Below are 24,782 nucleotides of genomic sequence, written 5' to 3'. Positions count from 1 at the left end.
ACTTTCTACTAATAACATTTTTTTAATTTATTTATTTTTATTTTTTATTTTTTAAAGATTTATTTATTTGACAGAGAGATAGAGAGACAGCACAAGTAGGCAGAGTGGCAGGCAGAGGGAGAGGGAGAAGCAGGCTTCCCGCTGAGCAGGGAGCCCGATGCGGGGCTCGATCCCAGGATCCTGGGATCATGACCTGAGCCGAAGGCAGCCGCTTAGCCAACTGAGCCACCCAGGCGCCCCTACTAATAACATTTTTTAACATACCCAACTATCCATTATGCCAAATCATGCCATTAAAAAAATGGCAATTTTCTATCAACAAAAATACATAAAGCAATAGGCCTCCAAAACAGAAGGTAACATTTAAAGCCTTTTTGTAACACTGTTTAGTGCTAGTCAATGTTAGCATTCATAAATGCAACTGCATGCTTCCATGGTTTCCCAAGATGGCAATTTAGATTTAGATATGTGAGTTCAAATATGTTTCTTTGTTGTTTTTCAAGTATCATTATGGACCTACCTTATATAAAAGCAGCACATAATTCAACAAGCTAACAATCTCTACAGAGTGAAAAGAGGGGAAAAAAGTAAACTAATAATTGGCATAAGATTATATTCTTTTCAAAAAACTATTTCTTGTATATACTTGAAATCACCCTAATAAACACAGTTTACATGTTTATAACATACCATTTACAGCTTTTTCAATCAATTCTTCACAAGCATCAAAATCACCCTTCAACACCAGTTTATCATGTAGATCTGTTAACATGGGATGTTCCAGGGCAATCTTGGTTTTTTTTTGTAGCGATTCAAAGGCCTCTGTATAGTTGTGTTGTCTGAAGTGTTTTAGGCAAAGACGAATAGCTTCCTGTTCACGGTACTACTGGAACACAAGAGAAAGTATAAAAAGAAGAGATCTGCTTAGTTATTACTGTAGGCAATAAGTGACAACTAACCTAAAGTGAGCGTTTACTATGTGCTAAGCACTGTACTACTCATTAGTATCATTATTTCTACTTTGAAAGGCAAAGCTGAAGCTTAGTCAATTGTAATAACTTATCAGAAGTCACAAAACCATATAGCAGAAAGACACAAAAGAGATGAAGATATACAAATATGCATATATATACCCATAGGTATATATTTCATAAAGATGAAAGATATAAAAAGATGAAACCAAACCTAATTCTAGAGCCTGAACTTTTAAAAAAGCAGAAAAACTGTTTATCAAAGACCACTTAAGATTGCAAAGATTATAACTTCCATGGCGTTAACTCATCAGATTACAATGTTGGTACCGAAAGCTTAGAAACCATTAAATAATATATATAAGTTATATTATGCTTTTTGTTCTTGGTTCAAGTTATTACATGAAAAGCAAATATTATCAAGTGTTTTATGTATTTCAAAAACCACAAACAGAATTTATGACTCAAAATGATCAGAAAAAGATTATTTAAATTTTATATTTTTTTCGAAGCCTGGGCTACCTCATCTATTAAATGCTATAAAGTAAAAATCTCAATTAACTAGAATCTAAAGAGAAGACGTTCAATGTACTAAATCTTCCCTTTATTAAGGTGAATGCCAAAAATACAAGCTCAGATAAAAACTTAAAAAAACAAACAAACAAGCAGTATCTTCAAGAATAATTTATGAAATTTCCTAAATAAAAATTACCAAAATTAACTAGTGACAAAGCAGCAATGCACGATAACCAAACAAAAATATTTACTTTTAAGCATTATTCTTTTAAAAGACAAGAATACCGCCTTTTAGGAAGATTTATAAGACCTGAAATACAAATCAATTTATAATTGGCTGATTTTCTAATTAATAAAATGTCAAAACATTTTTCCTTAAGTATTACACTTAACCAAGATTTTCCTTATTCAAATAACAAAAGATTCATTCTTTATCCAAACGAACTTTAACCCTTGGCTTCTAAATAAAGATTTATCATAACTATCTGGAATCATATTTAACAGTAATACCTTTTTATCATGTTGACTTTAGGAGTCTGAATCATATCTATATTGTAAGTTTTCTATCAGGCTGCATATAGACATACAGTAGGAGAAAATTTATGAAATAGAATTTCAACACTTTAAAAAAAAGACTGAAACTCAAAGAGGTGAAGATTTTATCTAATTTCCAGAGGTTCATAATAAATGCAGCAAACTTGGGGCACCTGGGTGGCTCAGTCGTTAAGCGCCTGCCTTCGGCTCAGGGCATGATCTCAGGGTCCTGGGATCGAGCCCCGCATCAGGCTCCCTGCTCAGCGGGAAGCCTGCTTCTCCCTCACCCACTCCCCCTGCTTGTGTTCCCTCTCTCGCTATGTCTCTCTCTGTCAAATAAATAAATAAAATCTTTAAAAATAAATAAATAAATAAACAAATGCAGCAAACTTGAAAAGTTAAGACTGAACAATTTTATGTTCTCAAATATAATCTCTCCACAATGTTGGGGTAACAGGTGAAATTTGCAACTTTCTACAATATCAAGAGATATGTGTGAGTATACTAAAATACACATACACACACATCATAGGCTAAAGAGAAAATTACATTCAAATATCAGAGAAATTTAATCATTATTTTTTAAAAGAACCAACAGAATTTAGAAGATGCTAAGTTTATACAACTATGTGTATAACACTGTAAAGGTGATTTTTAACGTTTAAAAATATTGTCTCTATCTTGAAAGATTTTACAGTATTACAGGAAATCCAAGAATATATGAAAAATACAGAAAATACTAAAAGCATCTATTTTAAGTTGAATATAATCAAATGCCACAAATAAATTGTCACAGAGTTCCTCAATTAAACTAACCAGAAAAGAGCCAAAATTCCATATGAAAAACCTTAGAATTTATAGTGCTTCCCAATCTCCTATGAGTACATCAGTTCACCCCTACTTGCAAATAAAAGTAGTAAGAAGTAGTGAATAGACTAAAGCTTTATCATCTCCTTGACAAGAGAGAGCCCCCCATCAAAAAAAAAAAAAAAAAAGCTATGAGAGTCAAATAAATATTCATCAAAAACAAAACAAAGTATAAATGGTATGCAAAAAACCCAAAGACCTATTTCTCAATAACTTAAACTCACATTTTTCAGGCTGCATCCTCTGTATAAAATGATCTATGAACAAAATTGTTAAATATAATTTTATACTTCCTATAAGCACAAGATCATAATATTTACAGAAGCTATTTCAAATTCTTTGAAGGAAAAGTAAATATTCCTATTTTACTCAACAAACACAATGGAGTAATATATTATAAAAGCAGTACAGAGGGACGCCTGGGTGGCTCAGTCATTAAGCATTTGTCTTCGGCTCAGGTCATGATCCCGGAGTCCTGGGATCAAGCCCCGCATCGGGCTCCCTGCTCAGTGGGAAGCCTGCTTCTCCCTTTCCCACTCCCCCTGCTTGGTTCCTGCTCTCGCTGTGTCTCTCTCTGTCAAATAAATAAATAAAATCTAAAAAAAAAAAACAAAGCAGCACAGAATCAACACTACCCCACTAAAAACTGTGTTTAAATATTTCTATCAATATTGGTTGAAAACAAAATTCAGGATCAGATAGGTTTAATAATACATATAATGGCAGACTCTGGAGCTAGACTGCCTGAGTTTATATGCTGGTGTGGGCACTTTACAACTGTGAACTGTGTGGACCAAGCAAGATCCTCAAAGTCTCGGTGCTCCATTTTATCATCTGTAAAAGAGGGATAATAACTACCTATCTCATAGAGTGGTAATGATTAAATAAGTTATAAAGATTGCTTAGCAGCTGGCAGAATGTAAATAAATGTTAGTTGATTAATCATTACAGTTATTACTATTCTCAGTATTTTAAATTATTCTCAATGAAGACAAAAGCTTTACACATTGCTCCCTTTATAGGTATCAGAAACATAAAATCAGTATTTTAAAATACAGTCCTACCTTGCTGTACCAGTTGAGACAGGGTTGTACTACATCGGGATCATCAATGCCACTAAGTTCAACGTACCAGATGCTAAAGTTAAAGCTGGGTCCCCAGGATAAGAGTGGAACTTTGTGGAGAAAAGAAAGAAAGAAAGAAAAAGAAAAAAAATTAACATAGTTCAAATAAAACTTTAGCAGAGTAAAATCACTATTCATGCCCATTTAAATTCATTCAACAAATTTTCAGAACATTTTCTATAAGCCTAACACTGTATTATTAGGTGCTGGGGTTACAGTAAGAAAAAAAAGAAAATATGATCCATGCCATCAAGGGGTGTAATTTATAAAAACACTATAAAATAGGGACGCCTGGGTGGCTCAGTCGTTGAGCGTCTGCCTTCGGCTCAGGTCATGATCCCAAGGTCCTGGAATCAAGCCCCACATCAGGCTCCCTGCTCGTCGGGAAGCCTGCTTCTCCCTCTCCCACTCCCCCTGCTTGTGTTCTCTTTCTCGCTGTGTCTCTCTCTGTCAAGTAAATAAATAAAATCTTAAAAAAAAAAAAAACACTATAAAATAAATTCAAAGTGCTTATTTATCTACCCCTCTAAAAACAGGACCAGGACTAGATGATTTAGCAGTCAAATTTTATCAAACCCACAAGAAACAAATAATTACTATATAAATTAAACTGTATCAGAGCACAAAAAGAGAGCAAAAGTTCAATTACATAACAAGTGGTATAACCCTGAAAATAAACTCAGAAGAAAAAGAATTTAAGGCTGATCTCAGCTATAAGTATATATTCAAAATTTTTTTTTAAAGTTGCAAAAAAATACTACCAGGTTTTCACTCTAACCAAATAGAGTTCATTCCAGGAATGGAAGGATGGTTCAATAATAGAAGCTCTATTAGTGTAATTCACCATGTTAACAAAGTAAAAAATGTGTCTGATAACCTCAAGTGGTGCTAAGAGTAAATTAATAAAATTTATTTTCTACTCATTAGAAGAAAAAAACCCCTCTTAATATGTAAGAAATAGAAGACAAAAGAAAACTACCCTACCTAAATTTTTTGTTAAATATCAAAGACCTCAAAAATTAAACCTAATGGAGAAACATTAAGTACTGCTGCTCAAGTCAGGAACAACACAAAGAAGCCCAATTATCTCTATTATTCAACACTATATGGGAGATCTTAGCCAATGCAGTAAGAGAGAGAGGGGGGAAAAAAGCAAATTAAGAAAAAACAGTATCACTTGAAGATGATATAGCTATCTTCATAAAAAATTCAAGAGAGTCAACTGAAAAACTTAAGATTGTATGCAAGGTAAACATGAAAATCAGTTTTCCCTCTACCTGTAATAACTAACTAGAAAATTTAATGAAAAAGTCCCCTTTAAAAAGGTCACAAGAGCTTACAGTATCTCAGAATAAACTTTAATATAGGCAGGAGCTATTGCAGAAAATATAAAATGTTAATTAAGAATTGAGTAAATGAAAGGACATACTATGTTCTTAAATGGGAAAACTCAATGTTGTAAACATGCCAGTTCCCCTCAAATTAATTATAAATTTAATGTAATCTCAATCAAAGGCTCAGTGGTATATATCCAATTTTTTTTTTTAAAGATTTTATTTTTTAAGTAATCTCTACATCCAACGTGGGGCTCAACTCACAACCCCAAGATCAGGTCACATACTCCACCAACTGAGCCAGCCAGGTGCCCCATATCCATTTTTCTCTTTACATATAATTGAACAAGCTGATTGTTAAAAACATCAGTAACACAAGAATATCCAAAAGAAAATAAACATACTAAAAATATACAGTAATTATAAGTTTGATATTACTGAGGGAAAGAGAAGGTAAATTATTGAAACAGAAGAGTGAATCCAAAAACCTAAGGATTCAGAGGAGTTTACGGTATGTAGGACCTTTCCACCTGCTTTCATAAAGGGCTACCATCAGGGCACCCCTCCCAGACTTAGTACTCATTCTAGACTTCTAAATACTTCTGAGGATCCAGAATGCAGGCCAAATGTAGCCAGAGCTGAAGCTTCTCCCTAAAGCCCTCACAACCACCCAGTCTGCAAAAATCAGAAAAATCCACAGAAATCCAAGTCATTCTAACAATTTATCCTAAGCACGAAACAAATACCTGCTAAATTACCACCACAAGAGCGCCACATATCACTCAAGTGCTTTTTCAGAATGATTTTTTTTAAAGAAAACATGGTGATAAACTAAAAATACTAACCTAACATAAAGGCTTTGAGTTTCACATTTTCACTTTATATTATTTTCGAAGAAAATTTATCAAGAGAATGTTGAGAAGATTAGAAAGCAAGCACACAGGAGACCACTATTAACATCTTCTAAAAGAAAAGAAATATGAAGTTATCTAAATATTAATATCCTAAGTATCAAATGAGTTAATAAGTATCTACAATTATTTGAAAAGCTCCAATTAACATTTTGCCTGAATACCATAAAACTAACCCAGGGCTAAGTAAAAGACATCCCATTATGCCCTGTAATTAAAGGCTGACAGAAAGGGCTGGAAAGAGGTCCAATTTCTTATCTTTGGGCAGCTGAATGTCTAACTGGTCCAGAGGAGACCTGTTTTATAAATTTTTAAGGGAAGAAAACTATGCAACTTCCCTAAACAGACATTTATTCATACTTCTTCTAACGCATAATACTAGAAGACTGAGAACTATAGAAGCAGTAGCAGTAGGTAGTTTCCTTCAAAGTAAACCAACGACTGTAGGTACTGTGCAAAAAAGCACAAATAAGATTCTGAACATAAAAAGAGAAAGAGAAATTTCATTTTGCATGATGAAGTAAAACAGAAGTTGAATAAGTACTTTAAAATTTAATATAACCTAAATCTATTATAGGAAAACATAAGACATTTCACTGCTTGTACATTTGAAAGATGTGAACATAGAACTATTAAAGCTATGCTAGGGTCTATAGGAACTGGGTGGCCTGCATAATGAGGAAAGAAGTACTCAGTACAAAAAAAAAAAAAAAAAAAAAAAACAAGAGTTAAACTTAGTCAAAAAATTTGCTTGTTCATAAATTCTCATAGAAAAACAGGAAACAGGTTTTTATTTACAATTATTTATTATAACAACAGAAACTATAGTCATAAAAGAAAGTAACACACTGGATAGCCCAACTATTGTAAAAGTAGTTTTTCCTCTATAGTAATCTTTATTAAGACCTTAGATATTCTTTTTGCCCAACAGAACTATCTGATTCAATGAAATGAACTGGCCACCTCCTGATAGGTTGGCAAAAAATGACTATGAAGTACACTGCTTGTTCCAAAAGAGGAATTTTTCTCCCAAATCAAAACATGGGATTCTGGCTTTTATTAATATTCTTTGAAGGATCTGATTCACTTTAATTTTAACATAGTATTTTCAGTTATGTAACATAGATGCAGACTGCAAATTGAAACATTCAAGTCCTCACTTTTCTACCTTAAAAAAAGAAATAAATCCTAACTCTAAAAATACCGATGTTGAGGAGGCATTACAAATATTGTCTTAAGCTAAACACTTGCTAAATAAATACATGCCTTAGGTAGTATTTTTCAAACATTACTTGCACCAAAGGACACAAAATTAGTTTAATAGGTTTGATGAACATTTCACAAAAAAAAAAAAAAAAAAAAAGACATAAAACAGAATGGGGGGAGGGTTAAAAAAAAACAGAAAGTAACCATAATATAGTGCCTTAAGGAATTCATCAGTATTTAGTTTTAGAATATTATAGCTTTACAGTAACTTGATAAACCTTCCATAAAACAATCAAAGCTGAACTAAGTCACTTATCTCATTAAACCTTCCAAGAAAACGTTCAAATGAAAAAATACTTAGAAAATGTTCTACCTGAAATAACTGTCACTTAGTTATAGATTTATAAAGCAGGGAAAAGAAAACTTTTGCTGCAAAGGGCCAAACAGTAAACATCCTGTCTCTTGCAACTACTTTGTAGAGCAAATGCAAGACAGACATTACAACCAGTGAATAACCAGTGTGGCAGTGTTCCCATAAAATCTTATTTTAAGAAACAGGAGTTCTGAAGGATTCAGCCCAGAGACTGTAGTTTGTTGACTGATGGTATAAGGAATTTATTTCATTTCAGAATGCTAAAAACCTTACCTATTTTAATGAATCGACAAGGGAACATCTGTTCATCAATTTTATGCTTCAAGGTGAATGTTTCTTTGTTATAATCATTCTTTAAGCCACTGTGAAAAAAAATAGGTTATCAAATCTGACTTTATAATTTAGTAAACAACTAAACATAAATCATACTCAGATCTTAAGGTTAAACAAAATACACGACCAAGAAAATGTAAAGAAGTAGTCGAAGGGAAGCCTGGGAGGCTCAGTTGGTTAAGGGTCTGCCTTCGGCTCAGGTCATGATCCCAGGGTCCTGGGATCGAGTCCCATATCGGGCTCCTTGCTCAGTGGGGAGCCTGTTTCTCCCTCTGCCTGCCATTCTCCCTGTTTGTGCTCTCTCTGACAAATAAATAAATAAATAAGCTTTAAAAAAAAATAAGTAGTAGTCAAACATGAGAATATAGGTCAAAACTTGTATATTCATATCAACTGTATCATAACTGTGTTCTCTTAATTATATGAGGCCTAATGAAAAATGATCAGTGTTAATAAAAAGATGTGGCTACAGTGCATGGAAATGTGTGATAGGACCTAGTGTCCTTAGAGTAGAACTGAATATAACATAAAATATGTATGTAGTAAGAAAAAAATTAAAAATAATTCACATACATATCTGACAACTTAGAGCCAAATACTAAAGTCTGTGAAACAATTAAGTTCTTAAAAATTCTGATTAAGATGTTAATAATGTTCCTTTTAGAGCTCAATAAATTTTCAAAGACACTCTTACTCCATTGGTTTAATAGCACCCACTTCATCCTACATAAAAATAAACCCTTATCACCTTTCTACACAAACAGGATTGAAACACAAGTATTTATGGGAAAATCACTTACCTTCAGGTTGCCTTATGTCCTAAAATACTTTCATGACTTACACGCAGTATAGATGTAATATTTACTTATATCAAATACTGTGCTAATGGGACATATTATATCACAAATATATTCTAAAACACTGTGGCTTTATTTGTCCCTTCTACTGGCTGTCTGATTTTTCATTATCTAGGGGGCAAGTTAACACTTTCATTCCTCATGGTCTATGTCTTTAAAACTCAAATTTACTAAGCTCCTTCCAAGTGGCAGGCACTGTGGTAGATACAGTCACATACTCTGTCTCTTTTTAGTCTCCAATTTATACTAAATTCCCAAAATACTGTTTCTGGATTAGGGCAAACAATCTTAATGTTTTAGACAGAGTCTGTACATATATTTTTTAAGATTTTATTTATTCAATTGTCAGAGAGAGAGACAGAGCACAAGCAGGGGGAGCGGCAGGCAGAGGGAGAAGCAGGCTCCCCGCTGGGCAAGGAGCCTAATGCGGAATTCGATCCCAGGACCCTGGGATCATGCCCTGAGCCGAAGGCAGACGCTTAACTGACTGAGCCACCCAGACTCCCCAAATCTCATAATTTTAAAGCAAAGATTTTTATTGAAGCTGAAAATATTTCTGTAGTCATTTACAGTTCAAAAATAAGATCGAAAAATAAGTAGGGAAAAAAAACACCCAAGTTTTATTTTCTTCTTTAGTAACAATATTAAGTTGTGGCTGGTGGTTAAAAAAAAGGCTAACTCAAGTCACCATATTAAAATAAGGCACTAGAAATACAATAGTAGAAATATTCTTTTCTCCCTTGAAAGAAAGATCAAACCATGCAGATTTAGCCACAAAGAGATAAAACTAAGACTGCAGCTTGTTTAGAAGACAACTCCTTCTTCCCCATAATCATAACTCACCTGGACAATAGCTCTGTCATATTTTCTTCATTCATTCCACCAAAGACTTTAAATTTCTTCAAATTGCAGACATGAGTTTTCTCGTATTTTCCAAATGTGATGTTCTGGACTATAGCAGGCCTTTCAAGTTTCAGAATCAAGTACTAAAAAAAGAAAAAAACAAATTATATCCTTTGTTTAGAACAAATAGTTAAACAACTTTAAGTTAAAACTTTGGACAGTTAGCTGAAGAATGCCTAAGATCCGTCCTATGCATCCTACACTGGTACACTGTGTTTTTAATGCTAAAGAACAGTATGACACAGCCCTGTACAGGCTGCCATACCACCACCACTTTTTCCCAAACTACATCATCCTGAACTGTAGATGAAGGGGGAGAAAAAAAGACTAGTAAGTTAACTTCTAATGAAGGTATGCCATTCAATAAAAGACATAAACAGACTATGAGTTACCAAATAAAACAAGATTAGACTGCAAAAGCAGCAATCACATATTCTCATCAACTACACTCTGATAGCAAATTCAATGTTCAAAATCAGTGATGAAATTTTAAACTTAAAAACAAACTTAAGAGATTTACTAACCAGCCCTGCGAATTTTATAAATTAAAAAACCTGGACCTACTATAGATATGTCTAATGCAGCTCAAGATTTCCTGTTACACACTGGATAAAATGGTGTCAGTTAATTAGGGAACACATTTTACATTATATAGATTATTTCAATTATAAAAATCAAGAAGGAAATTACTACTGGTTGAGTATACAGAGAAAAAGCTATTCAGAAAAATGATTCAGATATTTTGTTGCAGTAGCTTCATGCTAATAATGGGTAATACAATATCCTACAAAAGTAGGATAAAAATAAAATTGATGGTTGGCCCTACTTCATAACATGCAGAGAAAATTAATGGGAGAAAATATTTGCAAATAATAAACCTAATAAGGGATTAGTATCTAGAAAATATAAAAAATTCTTACAACTCAACAACAAAAAAGACAAGCTAATTTAAAAACGGCAAAGGACCTCAATAGTCCTCTCTCCAAGGAAAATAAACAAATGGTCAACAGGCACATGAAAAGATGTATCACTAATCAGGGAAATGCAAATAAAAATCACAATGAAATATAACTTCACATCCACACTAGGATGGCTATAATGAAAAACAAACAAACAGAAAATAACAAGTCTTGACAAGGATGTACAGAAACTGGAACTCTCTCAGACATTGCTAGTGGGAATGAAAATGGTACAGATGATATAGAACATAGCTTGGCAGTTCCTCAAAAAGTTAAACATAGAATTACTACATGACCCAAAAGTTCTACTCCTACATATATACTCACAAGAAGTGAAAAAAGGTATTCAAACAAACACTTGTAAACAAATGTTCAGAGCAGCACTACTCACAATGGTCAAAAGGTAGAAACAACCCAAATGTCTATCAACTAATAAATGAAGAACAAAATGAAGTAATTCTATAAAATGGAATACTATTCAGCCATAAAAAGGAATGGAGTACTGATACATGCTATGACATGGACGAACCTCAAAAACATGCTAAGTGAAAGAAGTCAGACATAACAGGTTATGTACTGAATGATTCCATTTATACGAAATATCCAGAACAGGTAAATCCATAGAGGTAGAAAGCAGATTAGTAATTACCAGAAGCTGTGTTAAGGAGAAAAGGAGAGACTACTTAATGGGTACCACAGGTCCTTATGGAGTGATTAAAAATATTTTGGAACTAGACCGACAGTTGCACAACACCGTGAATGTATCAAATGCCACTGACTTGCACATTTTAAAATGGTCAATTTTATGTTATGTGACTTTTACCTCAATAAAAGAATGAAGCTGATGTTGACATGAAAGATGATGATGATGATGATGATGATGATGATAAAATCAGAGTGAATATTTTGTGAGCACTAACTCCCTTGTCTGGTACATTGCTTGGATTTTTATATTCATTCTCTCATTTTAGTAGGAGTAAGAAATAGGAGTAGTATTTTAATAATAATTATCCTCTTTATCCTCATCATACAGATGAAGAAATTTTGGCTTAGAAAGGCTAATTAACTTGACCACCATTACAATGCTAATCAGTGGCAGACGTGACATTAAATATCAGTCAGTCTGACCGCTAATATTGTTGGTTGGCCGACCCAACCACCATTTTCAACCCAGTTCTTCCCAGCCACCTTCCAGCCAAAGGACAAATGCTGAGATGTAAGCAGAGATAAGTTCTGCTCTCCAAAACAAAATGCTACCACTGTGTAACCATGAAGAAAAAAATCAAGAGAATCTCAGAGACAACCAACTATAAGCCACTCAGCTTTCACCAGAAGCTGCCTAACTCTAGTTTTCTTGGGGAGGAGGCAGGGGGCGGGAGGGACCCGATTTATTTAACACACTGTCAGACGACCTTCTGTTATCTGAAGTTAAAAGCGTCTCTATTGACTCACTGACTCCAGAGCCAAGGCTTTAACCACTACACCATAACAACTGTTTAGGTTTATATACTGTTTACATCTTAACTAGTGATTAAAATTTCTTTATTATCGGATGCCTGGGTGGCTCGGTTGGTTGGACGACTGCCTTCGGCTCAGGTCATGATCCTCAAGTCCCAGGATCAAGTCGCGCATCGGGCTCCCTGCTCAGCAGGGAGTCTGCTTCTCCCTCTGACCCTCCCCCCTCTCATGCTCTCTCTCTCTCACATAAATAAAATCTTAAAAAAATTTTTCTTTATTATCAAAATTGCCATAGAAAAATTAAGATTGCTATTTTTTAGTCATTGATCCTTTTTATCCATATCAAAGTAATAGGTATTACATAGTAACATGATTTTTGGGAATTCAAAGTTTCTTAGGAATACAACTGTATGTTAGAGAACAGACTACACAGGTAAGCAAGGGAGTATTCACATCTCTGTCTTTCTCATTAACCCATACTCCCTTCTCCTTCCTTTCTCTAGTTATCTTTTTTTTTTTTTTTTAAAGATTTTATTTGACAGAGAGAGACACAGCGAGAGAGGGAACACAAGCAGGGGGAGTGGGAGAGGGAGAAGCAGGCCTCCCGCCGAGCAGGGAGCCCGATATGGGGCTCGATCCCAGGACCCCGGGACCATGACCTGAGCCGAAGGCAGACGCTTAACGACTGAGCCACCCAGGTGCCCCTCTCTAGTTAACCACTGAAGTCTCAGTTTAGAAGTCAGCCTCCCCTGACAACTGGTTAGGTACAATGTTGTAACTAATAAAAATGGGTTTTTATACAATCTGTTGTACACCATGCACCACCCTGTATATAATACCCCTAAATCCAAGTATTTCTTGCATATATATATAATTTTATTCATAACCAAACAGAATTTGTTATTAAAAAGTTACATAAGGGGGCACTTGGGTGGCTCAGTCAGTTGAGCGTCCAACTCTTGATTTTGGTTCAGGTCATGATCTTGGGGGTTGTGAGATGGAGCCCTGCGGCGGGCCCCACACTGAGTGTGGAGCCTGCTTAAGATTCTCTCTCTCCTTCTCCCTCTCCCTCTGCCTCTCCCTGCCCTGCTCATGTGCATTCTCTCTGGTTAAAAAAAAAAAAAAAAAAGTTACACAAGTAAAATGTAAACTCTCTAATCTGAAGCAAACACAATGGTCTGATAGAAACACAACTCAGGGAAAAATTTTAACTTTCGGGGCACCTGGCTGGTTCAATTGGTAAGCATGTGACTCTTATCTCAGGGTCGGGAGTTACAAGCCCCAAGTTGGGTGTGGAGCCTTCTTTAAAAAAAAAAAAAAAAAGAAAAACTGAAACAAACCAAATGTTTTGGAAAACCCAAGTTAAGTTAGTCTGATACATTCATGCAATAAAATATTTTAAAAATTTTAATGTTTAATCACATTTTTACTTTATAAATTTTATAATTTTCATTTTTCCAACTCGAGCATAAATGCTGAGTAGTGTTACTACTAAACAGTGTTGTCCCATAATTCAATAGGTTTCCATTATTTTTAATTTGGAGAAACAACTGCTGTAGATATAGCAATAAAAGCTAAAAAAAATAAAGTTCATTAAGCACCAACATTTTAGGGGCGCTGGGTGGCTCAGTCATTAAGCATCTGCCTTAGTCTCAGGTCACGATCCTAGGGTCCTGAAATCAAGCCCGACATTGGGCTCCCTGCTTGGCTGGAAGCCTGCTTCTCCCTCTCCCGCTCCCCCTGCTTGTGTTCCTGCTCTCGCTATCTCTCTCCATCAAATAAATAAGTAAAATCTTAAAAAAAAAAAAAAAAAAAACAACCAATATATTTTAAAAAACCCCCAACATTTTAGAAAAACTATTTTAGAACTTATCATAGGGGGTCAAGGGCAGGCTGCCCCAAGATGGGCCACTTTGATATAAAGATTATTTTGAGTTAAAAGTAATCAAAACCCAGCAGATGCAAGAAAAGCTCTGCCTCCCCCTCAACTGCTAAGCTGGGAAAAAGAGCCTGTACCAGGAAAAGAGCTATTAACAGAGGCTCCCCTTCACCTAAGGAACTTAACTGCAGAACTCCAAAACCTTGTTTTTCCAAACATCTCCTTTCACCTTCTTGCTAATGAACTTTCTCCCCTTTGTATCCTTAGAACCTACCCCTTGCCTTCGCTCATGTAAGCTTCGTGTTGCCTCACTGTCTTTGGAATTTCATGTCTGCGTTGGACTCCCCATATGTACACCTATTAAATTTGATTTTCTCCTGTTAATCTGTCTCATGGCAATTTGATTCTAGGTCCAGCTAGAAGGAACACTGTGCAGAGGAAGGTCTTCCTCCTTGATACTATATATCAACCTTTGAATTTTAAATAGGTAGGTATCAATGTATTAATTTTAAAATAAAACATAATGCATCACAATCTCTTTTCCAAAAGGGGGCGGTACACACAGAAAATCAAAGAACTATCACAATGGTTTATAATTCAGCCACAGAATTAAGCAAGCAATGAAAAAGGAAAATTTTACTCTTCAAAACTTGTTCACAATTTCAGTCTTGAGATATTTTTTTCAACGTGAGGTGATTTTAAAAATCCTTTTTAATCATAAAAATAATTACAATTTATAAGGAATAGGGAGGGTGATATAAAGGAAGAAAATGGGACAGAGGAGCTAGTGGTAGGAGGACTTACTTTAGAGCTTTAGATGGGTTTAGCAATGAAAGTGCTTCAAGGGTGCTTAAAGGATGAAACAGAGTGTATTATTAGTTTCCTCAAACTGCCGTAACAAATTAGCACAAACTTGGTGGTTTAAAACAACAGAAACTTATTCTCTCACAGTTCTGGAGCCCAGAAGCCTGAAATCAAGGTGCTGGCAGGACCATTTCCCTCTGAAAGCTCTAGGAGAGGATCCTTCTTTTCCTCTTCCAGTATCTAGTAGCTCCTGGTGTTCTTGGCTCGTGGCACTGTAACTCCAATCTGCCTCCATGTTCACATGGCCTTCTTCCTGGTATCTTTCTGTGTTGAACAAAGATACTCCTCATTGGATTTAGGGCCTAAACTAATCCAGGATGATCTCACCTTGAGATATTTAACATAATTACATCTGCTAAGATCTTAAGGTCACATTTTGGGATTCCATTTCAGGGGGGTCACTACTCACCCTACTACACAGAACCAGCAAGGTCAAATGGTATGTGTTGAGAGGTAGGCCGTCACCAGGGCATTCTATGCTATCATAAGGAGTTTGAATTATAAACACAATGGAATCTATTAAACACAATGGAAAGCCAAGATCTGATTAACATTAAACACACACACACACTGTGCTTTGCGGAGAATAAATCAGAGGAACTGACAGACCAGTTATATGTTGTTACAGTAATTCAAGTAAGAGATGAGATGAAGATTTGGACTAGAATGGTATGGAGATGAAGAGGATTAGACAGTTCTGACATATTCTGGAGACAGAACAAATGGAATTTAGGGACAGTTGGATGTAGGAAGGGGAGGGGAGGTATCAAGGGTGATGATTTAGCTTCTAACTCAAGTAACAGGGTAGTTGGGAATATCATTTACTCTAATCGAAAGGACTGGCAAAGAAACAGGTGGCATGGAAATAAGACTAGGAAAGTCCAGATCCATATCTGTGTATGTCTTTGGCTGTGTAATAAATCACCTCAGTATCTGAAAACAACAGTGATTTATGAGGTTTTAAGATTCTGTGAGTTCAATGGACAGTTCTTCCAGTGGCAGCTCCTGGACTCAACCATGTTGCTGTATCATCTGGTAGACTGGCTGAAGAAGTGGACTTAGTTGGGGTGGAAGTGAGGAAGCTGAACTTTGCAGGGATGATTGAGCCTCTCGAGGAGGCTCAAGGAGGTCAGGTGGGCTTTCTTCAGAGCACTGTGCTCTCAGAGTTCTAAGAGAGAGCAGAGCTACAAAACCTCTTGAGGCCTTGCTCAGAAGCTGCAACAACATTTTCACAGAATTTCCTGGTAGTCAAAGCAAGTCACAAGGCCAGTCAGGATTTATAAGTTAGGGGAATAGACTGCCCATCTTGCTGAAGAAGAGCTGTAACATCTGACCATATTATGAAATCTGGACTCTATTCCAGGTGGAGTAGAGAAACACAAAAGAGTTTTAAGGTGTGGAGCAACAAGAACAAAATCAATACCCATTCAGGATTAGAAACCTTCAGAAAACTATACAAAAAGGGCAACTTTCTCAACTGATAGAGGACATCTATAAAATATCCGTAGCCAGCATCATACTTAATAAAGATTCCCCCCAATATTAGGAGAGAAGGAAAGTTGAAGCCAGGGGGGAGTAATACAGAAGATGAGAAAATATTTGCAAATCAAATATCTGATAAAGAACTTATATACAAAACTTCAAAAAAACCCTCAAGATTCAATAATAAGAAAACAACCAAATTTTAAAATGGACAAACCTTTGAATAGCCACTTCACCAAAGAACTTTTAGGGAAGGCAAAACAGGCATATGAGAAGATGGTCAACATCACTGATCATTTTTACAATGCAAATTAGAACCACAAACACTTGTAACATTACTTTTCATTGCATCTTTGTTTTTTTTTTTTTTTTAAGATTTTATTTATTTGACAGAGAGAGACACAGCGAGAGAGGGAACACAAGCAGGGGGAGTGGGAGAGGGAGAAGCAGGCTCCCCGCAGAGCAGGGAGCCCGATGCGGGACTCGATCCCAGGACCCTGGGATCATGACCTGAGCCGAAGGCAGTCGCTTAACCAACTGAGCCACCCAGGCGCCCCATTGCATCTTTATTTGTAATAGCCAAAAACTAGAAACAATCTAATGTCCATCAACAAGTAATTGGATAAATAAAGTGATATGTAAGATACAAGAGAATTCAGCTAGGCAACAAAAATGGATAAATTATTGACACAAACAATACAGATGAATTTCAAGGTATCTTTGAATGAAATCAGACAAAAGAAATACATACTATATTTCTCCATTTACATAAAATCCTAGAAAATGTAAATCAATCAATAGTGAAAGAACACAGACTGGTGGTTGCCGAGAGATGGGGATGGAGGTAGGTGAGACAAATTAAAAGGAGATATGAGAAACTTCTGGGGTAGTAGATATGTCTAATATTTTAAGTGTGGTGGTACTTTTGAGGGTATATGGATTAAAATTTTTCAACTTGTACACTAAAAAGTGAAGTTTATTGTATGTCAATTGTAACTTAATAGCTATTTTAAAAGTTACAAAAGTTAGTATTAAGAAAATGAGTAAGGGGCGCCTGGGTGGCTCAGTCGGTTAAGCGTCCAACTCTTGGTTTTGGCTCAGATCATGATCTCATGGTACCTGAGATCAAGCCCCAGTTGTTGGGCTCCGTGGTCAGCAGAAGTCTGCTTGAATATTCTCTCTCCCTTTACCCCTCCCCTCACTTGCGCTCTCATGCACATGCTCTCTCTCTCTCTAAAATAAATGTTTAAAAAATTAATAAGCAAGCCACAGACTTAGAGAAAATATTTGTAATACATAACTAAGAATTTATATCCAGAAAACATAAGCAATTCCTACAACTCAGTAATAAAAAAAGTAAACAGCTCCATTTTTTAAAGAGTAAAGAATTCACAAAAAAGATAAATGAATAGCCAATAAGCAAATGGAAAAAAGTTCTTAAATCATTAGTCATCAAAGAATTATAAATTAAAACCACTTCACACCAACAATAATCACTAAAATTAAAATGTGTGTCAATGCCAAATGTTGGTGAGGCTGTGAAGCAACTGGAAGTCTGATAATTTCATAGAAAATAATATATCCCTACCTTACAATGCAATAATTCTACCTCTAGATATATATCCAAAAGAATAAAAAATACACTATTAGTTGTAAAATCTTCGAAAAGAATGCATACACAAGCTTTATTTATAATCACCAAAAACTGAAACAATGGAAATGTTCATCAACAGAAGGATGGATAAACAAATTATGGTATAGGTTGCCTGGGTGGCTCAGTCGGTTGAGCATCTGACTCTTGGTTTCAGCTTAGGTCATGATCTCATGGTTGTCAGATTAAGCCCCATGTTAGGCTCCATGTTCAGCAGGAGTCTGCTTGGATATTCTCTCTCCTTCTGCCCCTTCCCCCACTCTCACTCTCTCTCTCTAAAAAATAAATAAATCTTCAAAAAAAAACCAGATTATGGTATATCCATAGAACAGAATGGTATTCTATAATGAAAAGAATGTAATACTGATGCAGGCAAAAACATGGATAAACATGAAAAACATTCTGAGCACAAAAAGCCATGTATAAGAGTATATATATGCACATATATATACTCTATGTCTCAGTTTATATTAAATTTTAGAATTGGCAATAACTAACCTATGCCAAGAGTCTAAACAGTGATTGCCTCTGGGTGGAGGGTGGGAGCGATAGGGATTCACTGGTAAGAGACAGAAAGGATCCTTCTGAGGGGATAGAAACATTTTATATCTTGATAGAGGTGTGAATTATATTTATGTGTGCATTTTTCAAAATGAATACTGTACACTTAAGGTCCAGGTAAATTATATTAGTTAAAAATGTATTATACAATATAAACAATGCTCCTTTTACAAATTTGGACAAAATACCATTAAGACACTTAATAAATTTACTGGTATCCTAGTTGTATACTAGAAATTATACTGAAATGCAAATATTTTCTTATATTTCCTTCCTCACTTTGTACTTATTCCCATAATATTCTTGTTATGATTCAAAGAATAACCTGAATATACTACAAAAACAAAAGCATACACCCACCCATCACACACACCCCAACTGTATTAAATAATCACTAAAGTTTCTCTGACCTGCTTAAATTATACAAAAAGAAGAATGCTTGTTGTTTGTTAAACAATTTTAACGGACTTCTCTGGCCCCAGAAAGCAAAGGATATTACCTAAAATCATACTTTTACTTAAATTACCTCAGAAGGAGCTTATAATTTTAATAGAAGAGTTATGATCTAATCTTTCTTAAAGCAATTATCAAGACATGTGTTACTCAACATACATTTTATCCAACGCTAGTATATTTGCCAGTCACCTTGAAAAACAGATTTTCCATGGCAGTATTAGTAACTCCAATAAAATGTTCTGATGAGGGAACAGGGTGCAATTACAATCTTAAAGTATTTATGGGGTTTTCATTCGTGCTATATTTACTTCCTACCAGCACAGATGATTCCAAATTAAAAGCTATGTTTTCTCATTAGGTCTCAAAATATGTGTGGTCTACCACAATGAAAATGGCTTTAATTTAAACTTAAAAACAGATTTTAGAAGTATAAGAATGAAATATAAAAGAAATTAAAAACCCACCATCCTGATATAACCACTACCACCATTTTGGTAATAATTCAGTTTAACACTCTATGCACACACTCACACAGACACATTCTTTACCTAAGTGGAATATTATATATGCTGTTTTTAATGGGCATAACTTTTTAAGTAATTGTTTTGTTTTCTCTTTTTCCTCCCTCATCTCTTCTTCTCACCAGTGCTAACACTCAGACGTGTATCTTTTCATATCTTTATCTGAGCTCACTGCATCACATACAAATATACATACATAACACATACATACATATATACATACTGGTGAAAGAGAGTCATTATTCAGGTAAACAAGAGTAGGATCTTATTATGCTTCTCTGCATCATGCTTTTCTCATTTTATGGTGGAAATCCCTCCAAGTTAACTGGTATAAAGCCAGTTCATTTTATTTAATGGTTAACAATATCCCATGAAAAATGTATTCTAGCATTCCCCTATAGATGAGTATTCTTTTTCTCCCCAGAATTACATTACTCAAGAATTGCTGTATTCAAAACTTGTATACATCTAACATACTTACCCTTTTATTTCTAAGAGGCAGAGTCCTGGGAAGGACTGAGTAGGACAAATGTACTCTCCCTACCAATGACCCTTGCCAGATATTATTCAAAAAGATTGTAATAATTAAGATTTTCAATTTCAGATTTCACAATGTATAGGTACTCTTCTTCCCAAATCCCTGCAGCAATGAGTGTTATTATTCTTTGAAGTGTCTCTTATATAAGCTAGACATTTTAAACAATCTATTGGTTGAAAAAGAAAAAAACTATAAAACCTTGATATGATATGAAAAAGAAATATACGAAGGTACAGAATACGTGAGTGCACAGAGGCAAATGCTGGTGGGAAGGGCATGCTCACAGAAAGAAGGGGAGCCAAAAGGCTGTGAAGTGGGTCCTCGCTCCAAAGCTTTCAGTATGGGGCTAAGTGCACTCATAGAGCAGACACAACAGCAGCAGTAGGAAAGTAAAGTTGGGGAACCATGAAAGTTGAAGACAGTTGGGTATATTAGGGTTCTCCAGAGAAACAGAAGAGAAATAGGATATATAGAAAGATATATAAGAGATTTATTATGGAAATGGGCTCACATAATTATGGAGGCTGAGAAATCCCATGATAACGCCATGTACAAGCTGGAGAACCAAGAAAGTGACTCCTCCAATCCCAGGCAAGCCTTGAGATAACTGCAGTCTGGCTGACCCCTTGACTGCAACCTCAAAGAGACCCTGAGCTAGAACCACCCAGCTAAGCCACTCTTAGATCCCTGACCCTCAGTAACAATGTGAAATAATAAATGCCTGTTTTTAACTGCTAAGTTTGGGGTTCTTAATTACACAGCAATAGATAATATAGCATCCAAGGCCAAAATAAATATTAACAGTTCCATTTATTAAGTAGTTAGGTCCAAACAACTAATAAGGATTTATGTACTGACAACTTAGTAGCTATTTGAAAAAACAATAGACATAAATTAAAAGAAAAACATTTGTACTTCATTCCTAGATAAATATAATTACTTACTAATGTGATATGTGTGTGCCCGCCTGTTGGACACTGCACAAAGACTCAAACATTTGAATTAGACTGGAATCTAATTCCTAACCACACTGATTTTCTACATAATACTTGTGGTTTTGTTTTTTTTTTTTTTAGTCACAGCAAACACAAAATTCCCAGCTTTGCCATGACACCGCTGAAAGGGAAATACAGAAATTAGTAAAACAGAATGCTACTTTTTCAAGGATCTTACAATCTAATGAGGAAAACACACACTAACAACTAAACACAACACAAAGTAGAATGAAAGGAGTCCCATGATTCTATGATAGATACAAAACAAGTATTTCTATCAAAAAAAAAAAAGAGAGATTTGATGTTAACTAGTAATAGAGTAATACTTCCATTTACCCACCACCTTCAGAAAAAAGACTTCCAGATAATACAAAATACAAAATTTAGAAATCCAGAAATAAAACACTTAAGAGTACATGATAACCCTAAAGCCTTATTTTTATGTATGAAGAAACACAATTCTAGAAAGGTGAACTCTCTCTGACCCTAGTTTCCATAGAGTCAATGGCAGATTACTTACAACAATATGTGATAGAGACAGAAGGCATATAAAACATGAGAGAATATAAAAACAAGAAGCTCCCCTACCTTTTCTTCCTTGTCAAAAATAGTACCCAGTCAGAAGAGAAAAGAGAGGCAATATTCATCTTTTGTATTTGCTTATGTGTTAGCAAAAGGCTTAAAAATGTATACATATGATCTTACATTTTTCAAAGTGCTTTCATAGTCAGTTTTCCTCACTTGGGCAACCACCACCCAGTCAAAAGCTTCCAAAATCTCTTGCCAGGATTATTGCAATAGCCCTTTTCACCTCTTAATACATTATTTATTTTGTGTATTGTCTCTCTCCTCAAAAAATAAGCTCTATGAGGGTAGAAATATGATTGTGTCCTGCTTATACCTCACTGATTTTCCTCAAACACCTACAAGAGAATCTGACAAACAGCAGCCACTAAATTTGTACATATTGAACTGAATGAATGAGAGCTACAGACAAAAGGTGAGAACGTACTGCAGGCATAATTTCTAGTCCCTGGTGTACCAAACCTTCTCCCAGTCAGTCAAACACTAATCCAGGCGCTGCTATGAAGGAATTATGATAGATATAATTAAGGTTCCAAATCAGTTCATTTTAATTAAAACAGAGATTATCTGGGTGGGCCTGACCTAATCATGAGTCTTTTAACTCTTAGTCTAGAGATCAGGGACAAGAAGTCAGAAATTCAAAGCACAAGAGGGAATCGATGCATGATTGCTCACTTGAAAATGAAGGGGGCCATGTGGCAAGGAATGTGGGCAGGGTCTAGGAACTAAGAATAGCTCTTAGCTGACAGCCAGCAAGAAAATGAGGACTCCAGTCCTATAACCACAAGAAACTGAATTCTGACAACAGCAAAGCTCATTTTTCTCCAGAGCCAGCAGATGAGAACTCAGCCAATACCTGGATTTCAGCCTTGTGATACCCTGAGCAAAGAGCCCCACACCGCCATGCTGGACTTAATCCTGTGCACCTGTAAGCTAGTAAGCAGCTTGCAACTAAATTTGTGATCTGTTATACAACAAAAGCAAAATAATACAAAGGGACCTATCATAATGAGGACAATGTTAAAATTACACACCACACAAGGCTTTAAGATTTACAATCAACTTCATCAGAATTAGAATAAAAGCTCCAATCAGAATCATCTCCAATAGAATTGCATAATGATTAGCCTAGTGACAAAATTTTAGAATAAAAGGTAAAAAGTTTAATTGGGTCGTTTTTGGCAAAATTTCAATGGGTAGAGAAATGAGGACAAGAATGAAAACCATTATTACTTTATTTTTCCAGTAAGTAACATTAAGGAAGGTGTGCAATATCTACTGAAATATACACACTAAATATAGAGTATTAATCCATTTTTCCAATAAATATCTCCTAAATGTTACACTTTTGTTTTTCTATTTGTTACTTAGATTTTTCTATCTTTTCCTTCATGACCCTTGTCAGATGGCCATTAATATGCCTATCTTTTATAGCTCTGATCCATACACACAAAGTTACTTCCAGGTGCTGAAACCTGAGGAAATAACCAAATAGAGTAACATTATAACCAAAGTAGATTCTAGGAAAGACCCCCCAAGACCTAAAATTTTATCACAATGATTTCAGTTTTTCAGTATCCTCTTTTTTTTTCTGATTCTCAGATCTGTTCAAGACACGATAAATGAATTATTAGTTACCATACAGTCACTTCTCATTATTTGTGGATTCCTTATTTGTGAATTCACCTACTCACTAAAATTTATTTTCAGCACCAAAATCAATACTTGCAGCACTTCTATAGTCATTCCCAGACATGTGCATGTGCAGAGTGGCAAAAAATCTGAGTTGACCAAGGGACACTCTGCCTTCTTGGTTTAACTCTATTATACTATAAACAAATGTCCTTTTCACCATCTATGTACTGCCACATCTTTAATACTTTTGTGCTTTCCGTTGGTGATCTTGCTGTCTAAAATGATCCCCAAGCAGAGTGCTGAAGTGATATCTAATGTTTTTAACCACAAGAAGGCTGTGATGTGCCTTACAGAGGAAATATGTGTCAGGCTGGGGCAGTGATGCCCCCTTGACAAAAGAATTTCAAAGAAGTTCCCTGGGCCCCAGGGGAATTTCAATCCCTCCTTCAGTGCCCACCTGGCTTGAAAAGTTCTAATGAAGAGGCCGCTGCACTCCTGCAGCAAAGGGAGCACCTAGAGTTAGTGAAACGTGAGTCCGGGGGTGCCACCTCTACATGAAGCATTTCTGAGTTCACAGGACCTACACAAAGACTTATGTGGGAAGTCTCTTAGAACATGTTCATTTTTCTCTGGCTAAATCGGAGTCAAAACCTTGGTTTCCTCAAGAGTCTGCCACATGTCATCAGGCAGATCCTGAGAAAGACTGTGAAAACTCTCTGGGTTCCCCGTGGCAAGACTCACTCATATTGTGATCCATTCTCTCTGGACTCATTTCAAGCTTCATTCAGGCATGAGTTATAGTGCTATGGCTGTAAGTTCAATGTTAATGAATAAACAAAATATATATCAAATACAGTGCCTATAAACAGAAACACACATAAAGTAAGGTTATGTATTGATCAGTTGACAAAAATGTTATGACCAAAGACACAGAGGAATCTAACCCTGTATTTCCCCTGGGAGCAATGGCTCAGTATTCACTAGGTGCAGTGTTCATTGCAACTTTATAAGACATAACTATTGTGAATAACAGAATCAACTATCTATAAAACTGAAACACATTAGAAATAGAAATACTTGTCACAGTTTTAGGGCAGTAAAGTAGCTTTATATGCACCAAATTCTTACAATTACCATATGGTCATGGCGGGGAGTGGAACTTAGAATCACTAAAAACAAATATGGAGAAATATAGACAATTCCCATAATTATATACTGCCTTCAAAATACTGTTCCACAACAAATAAAGAAAATTTCACAGTAAAGAGG

At 35.5% G+C, this 24,782-nt stretch overlaps 1 protein-coding gene across 1 annotated transcript in view; it reads right to left on the bottom strand.

Moving 5' to 3' along the window:
* The window catches only part of MKLN1 (muskelin 1), a 165,456-nt gene that overhangs the window by 90,857 nt on the left and 49,817 nt on the right, over positions 1-24,782 (bottom strand). Inside the window, exons 3-6 of the mRNA XM_044920189.1 lie at positions 9,870-10,012; positions 8,110-8,198; positions 3,953-4,062; positions 691-883 (exon numbers count right to left, since the gene is read on the bottom strand). Coding sequence (XP_044776124.1) covers positions 691-883; positions 3,953-4,062; positions 8,110-8,198; positions 9,870-10,012 — 535 coding nt within the window. The remainder of the gene's footprint in view (positions 1-690; positions 884-3,952; positions 4,063-8,109; positions 8,199-9,869; positions 10,013-24,782) is intronic.

The sequence above is a fragment of the Neomonachus schauinslandi genome, chromosome 12, assembly GCF_002201575.2.
Source record: "Neomonachus schauinslandi chromosome 12, ASM220157v2, whole genome shotgun sequence".
Taxonomy (NCBI): domain Eukaryota; kingdom Metazoa; phylum Chordata; class Mammalia; order Carnivora; family Phocidae; genus Neomonachus; species Neomonachus schauinslandi.
The sequence above is the reverse complement of the archived record's forward strand: the minus strand, read 5'-3'. Positions and strand labels throughout refer to the sequence as shown.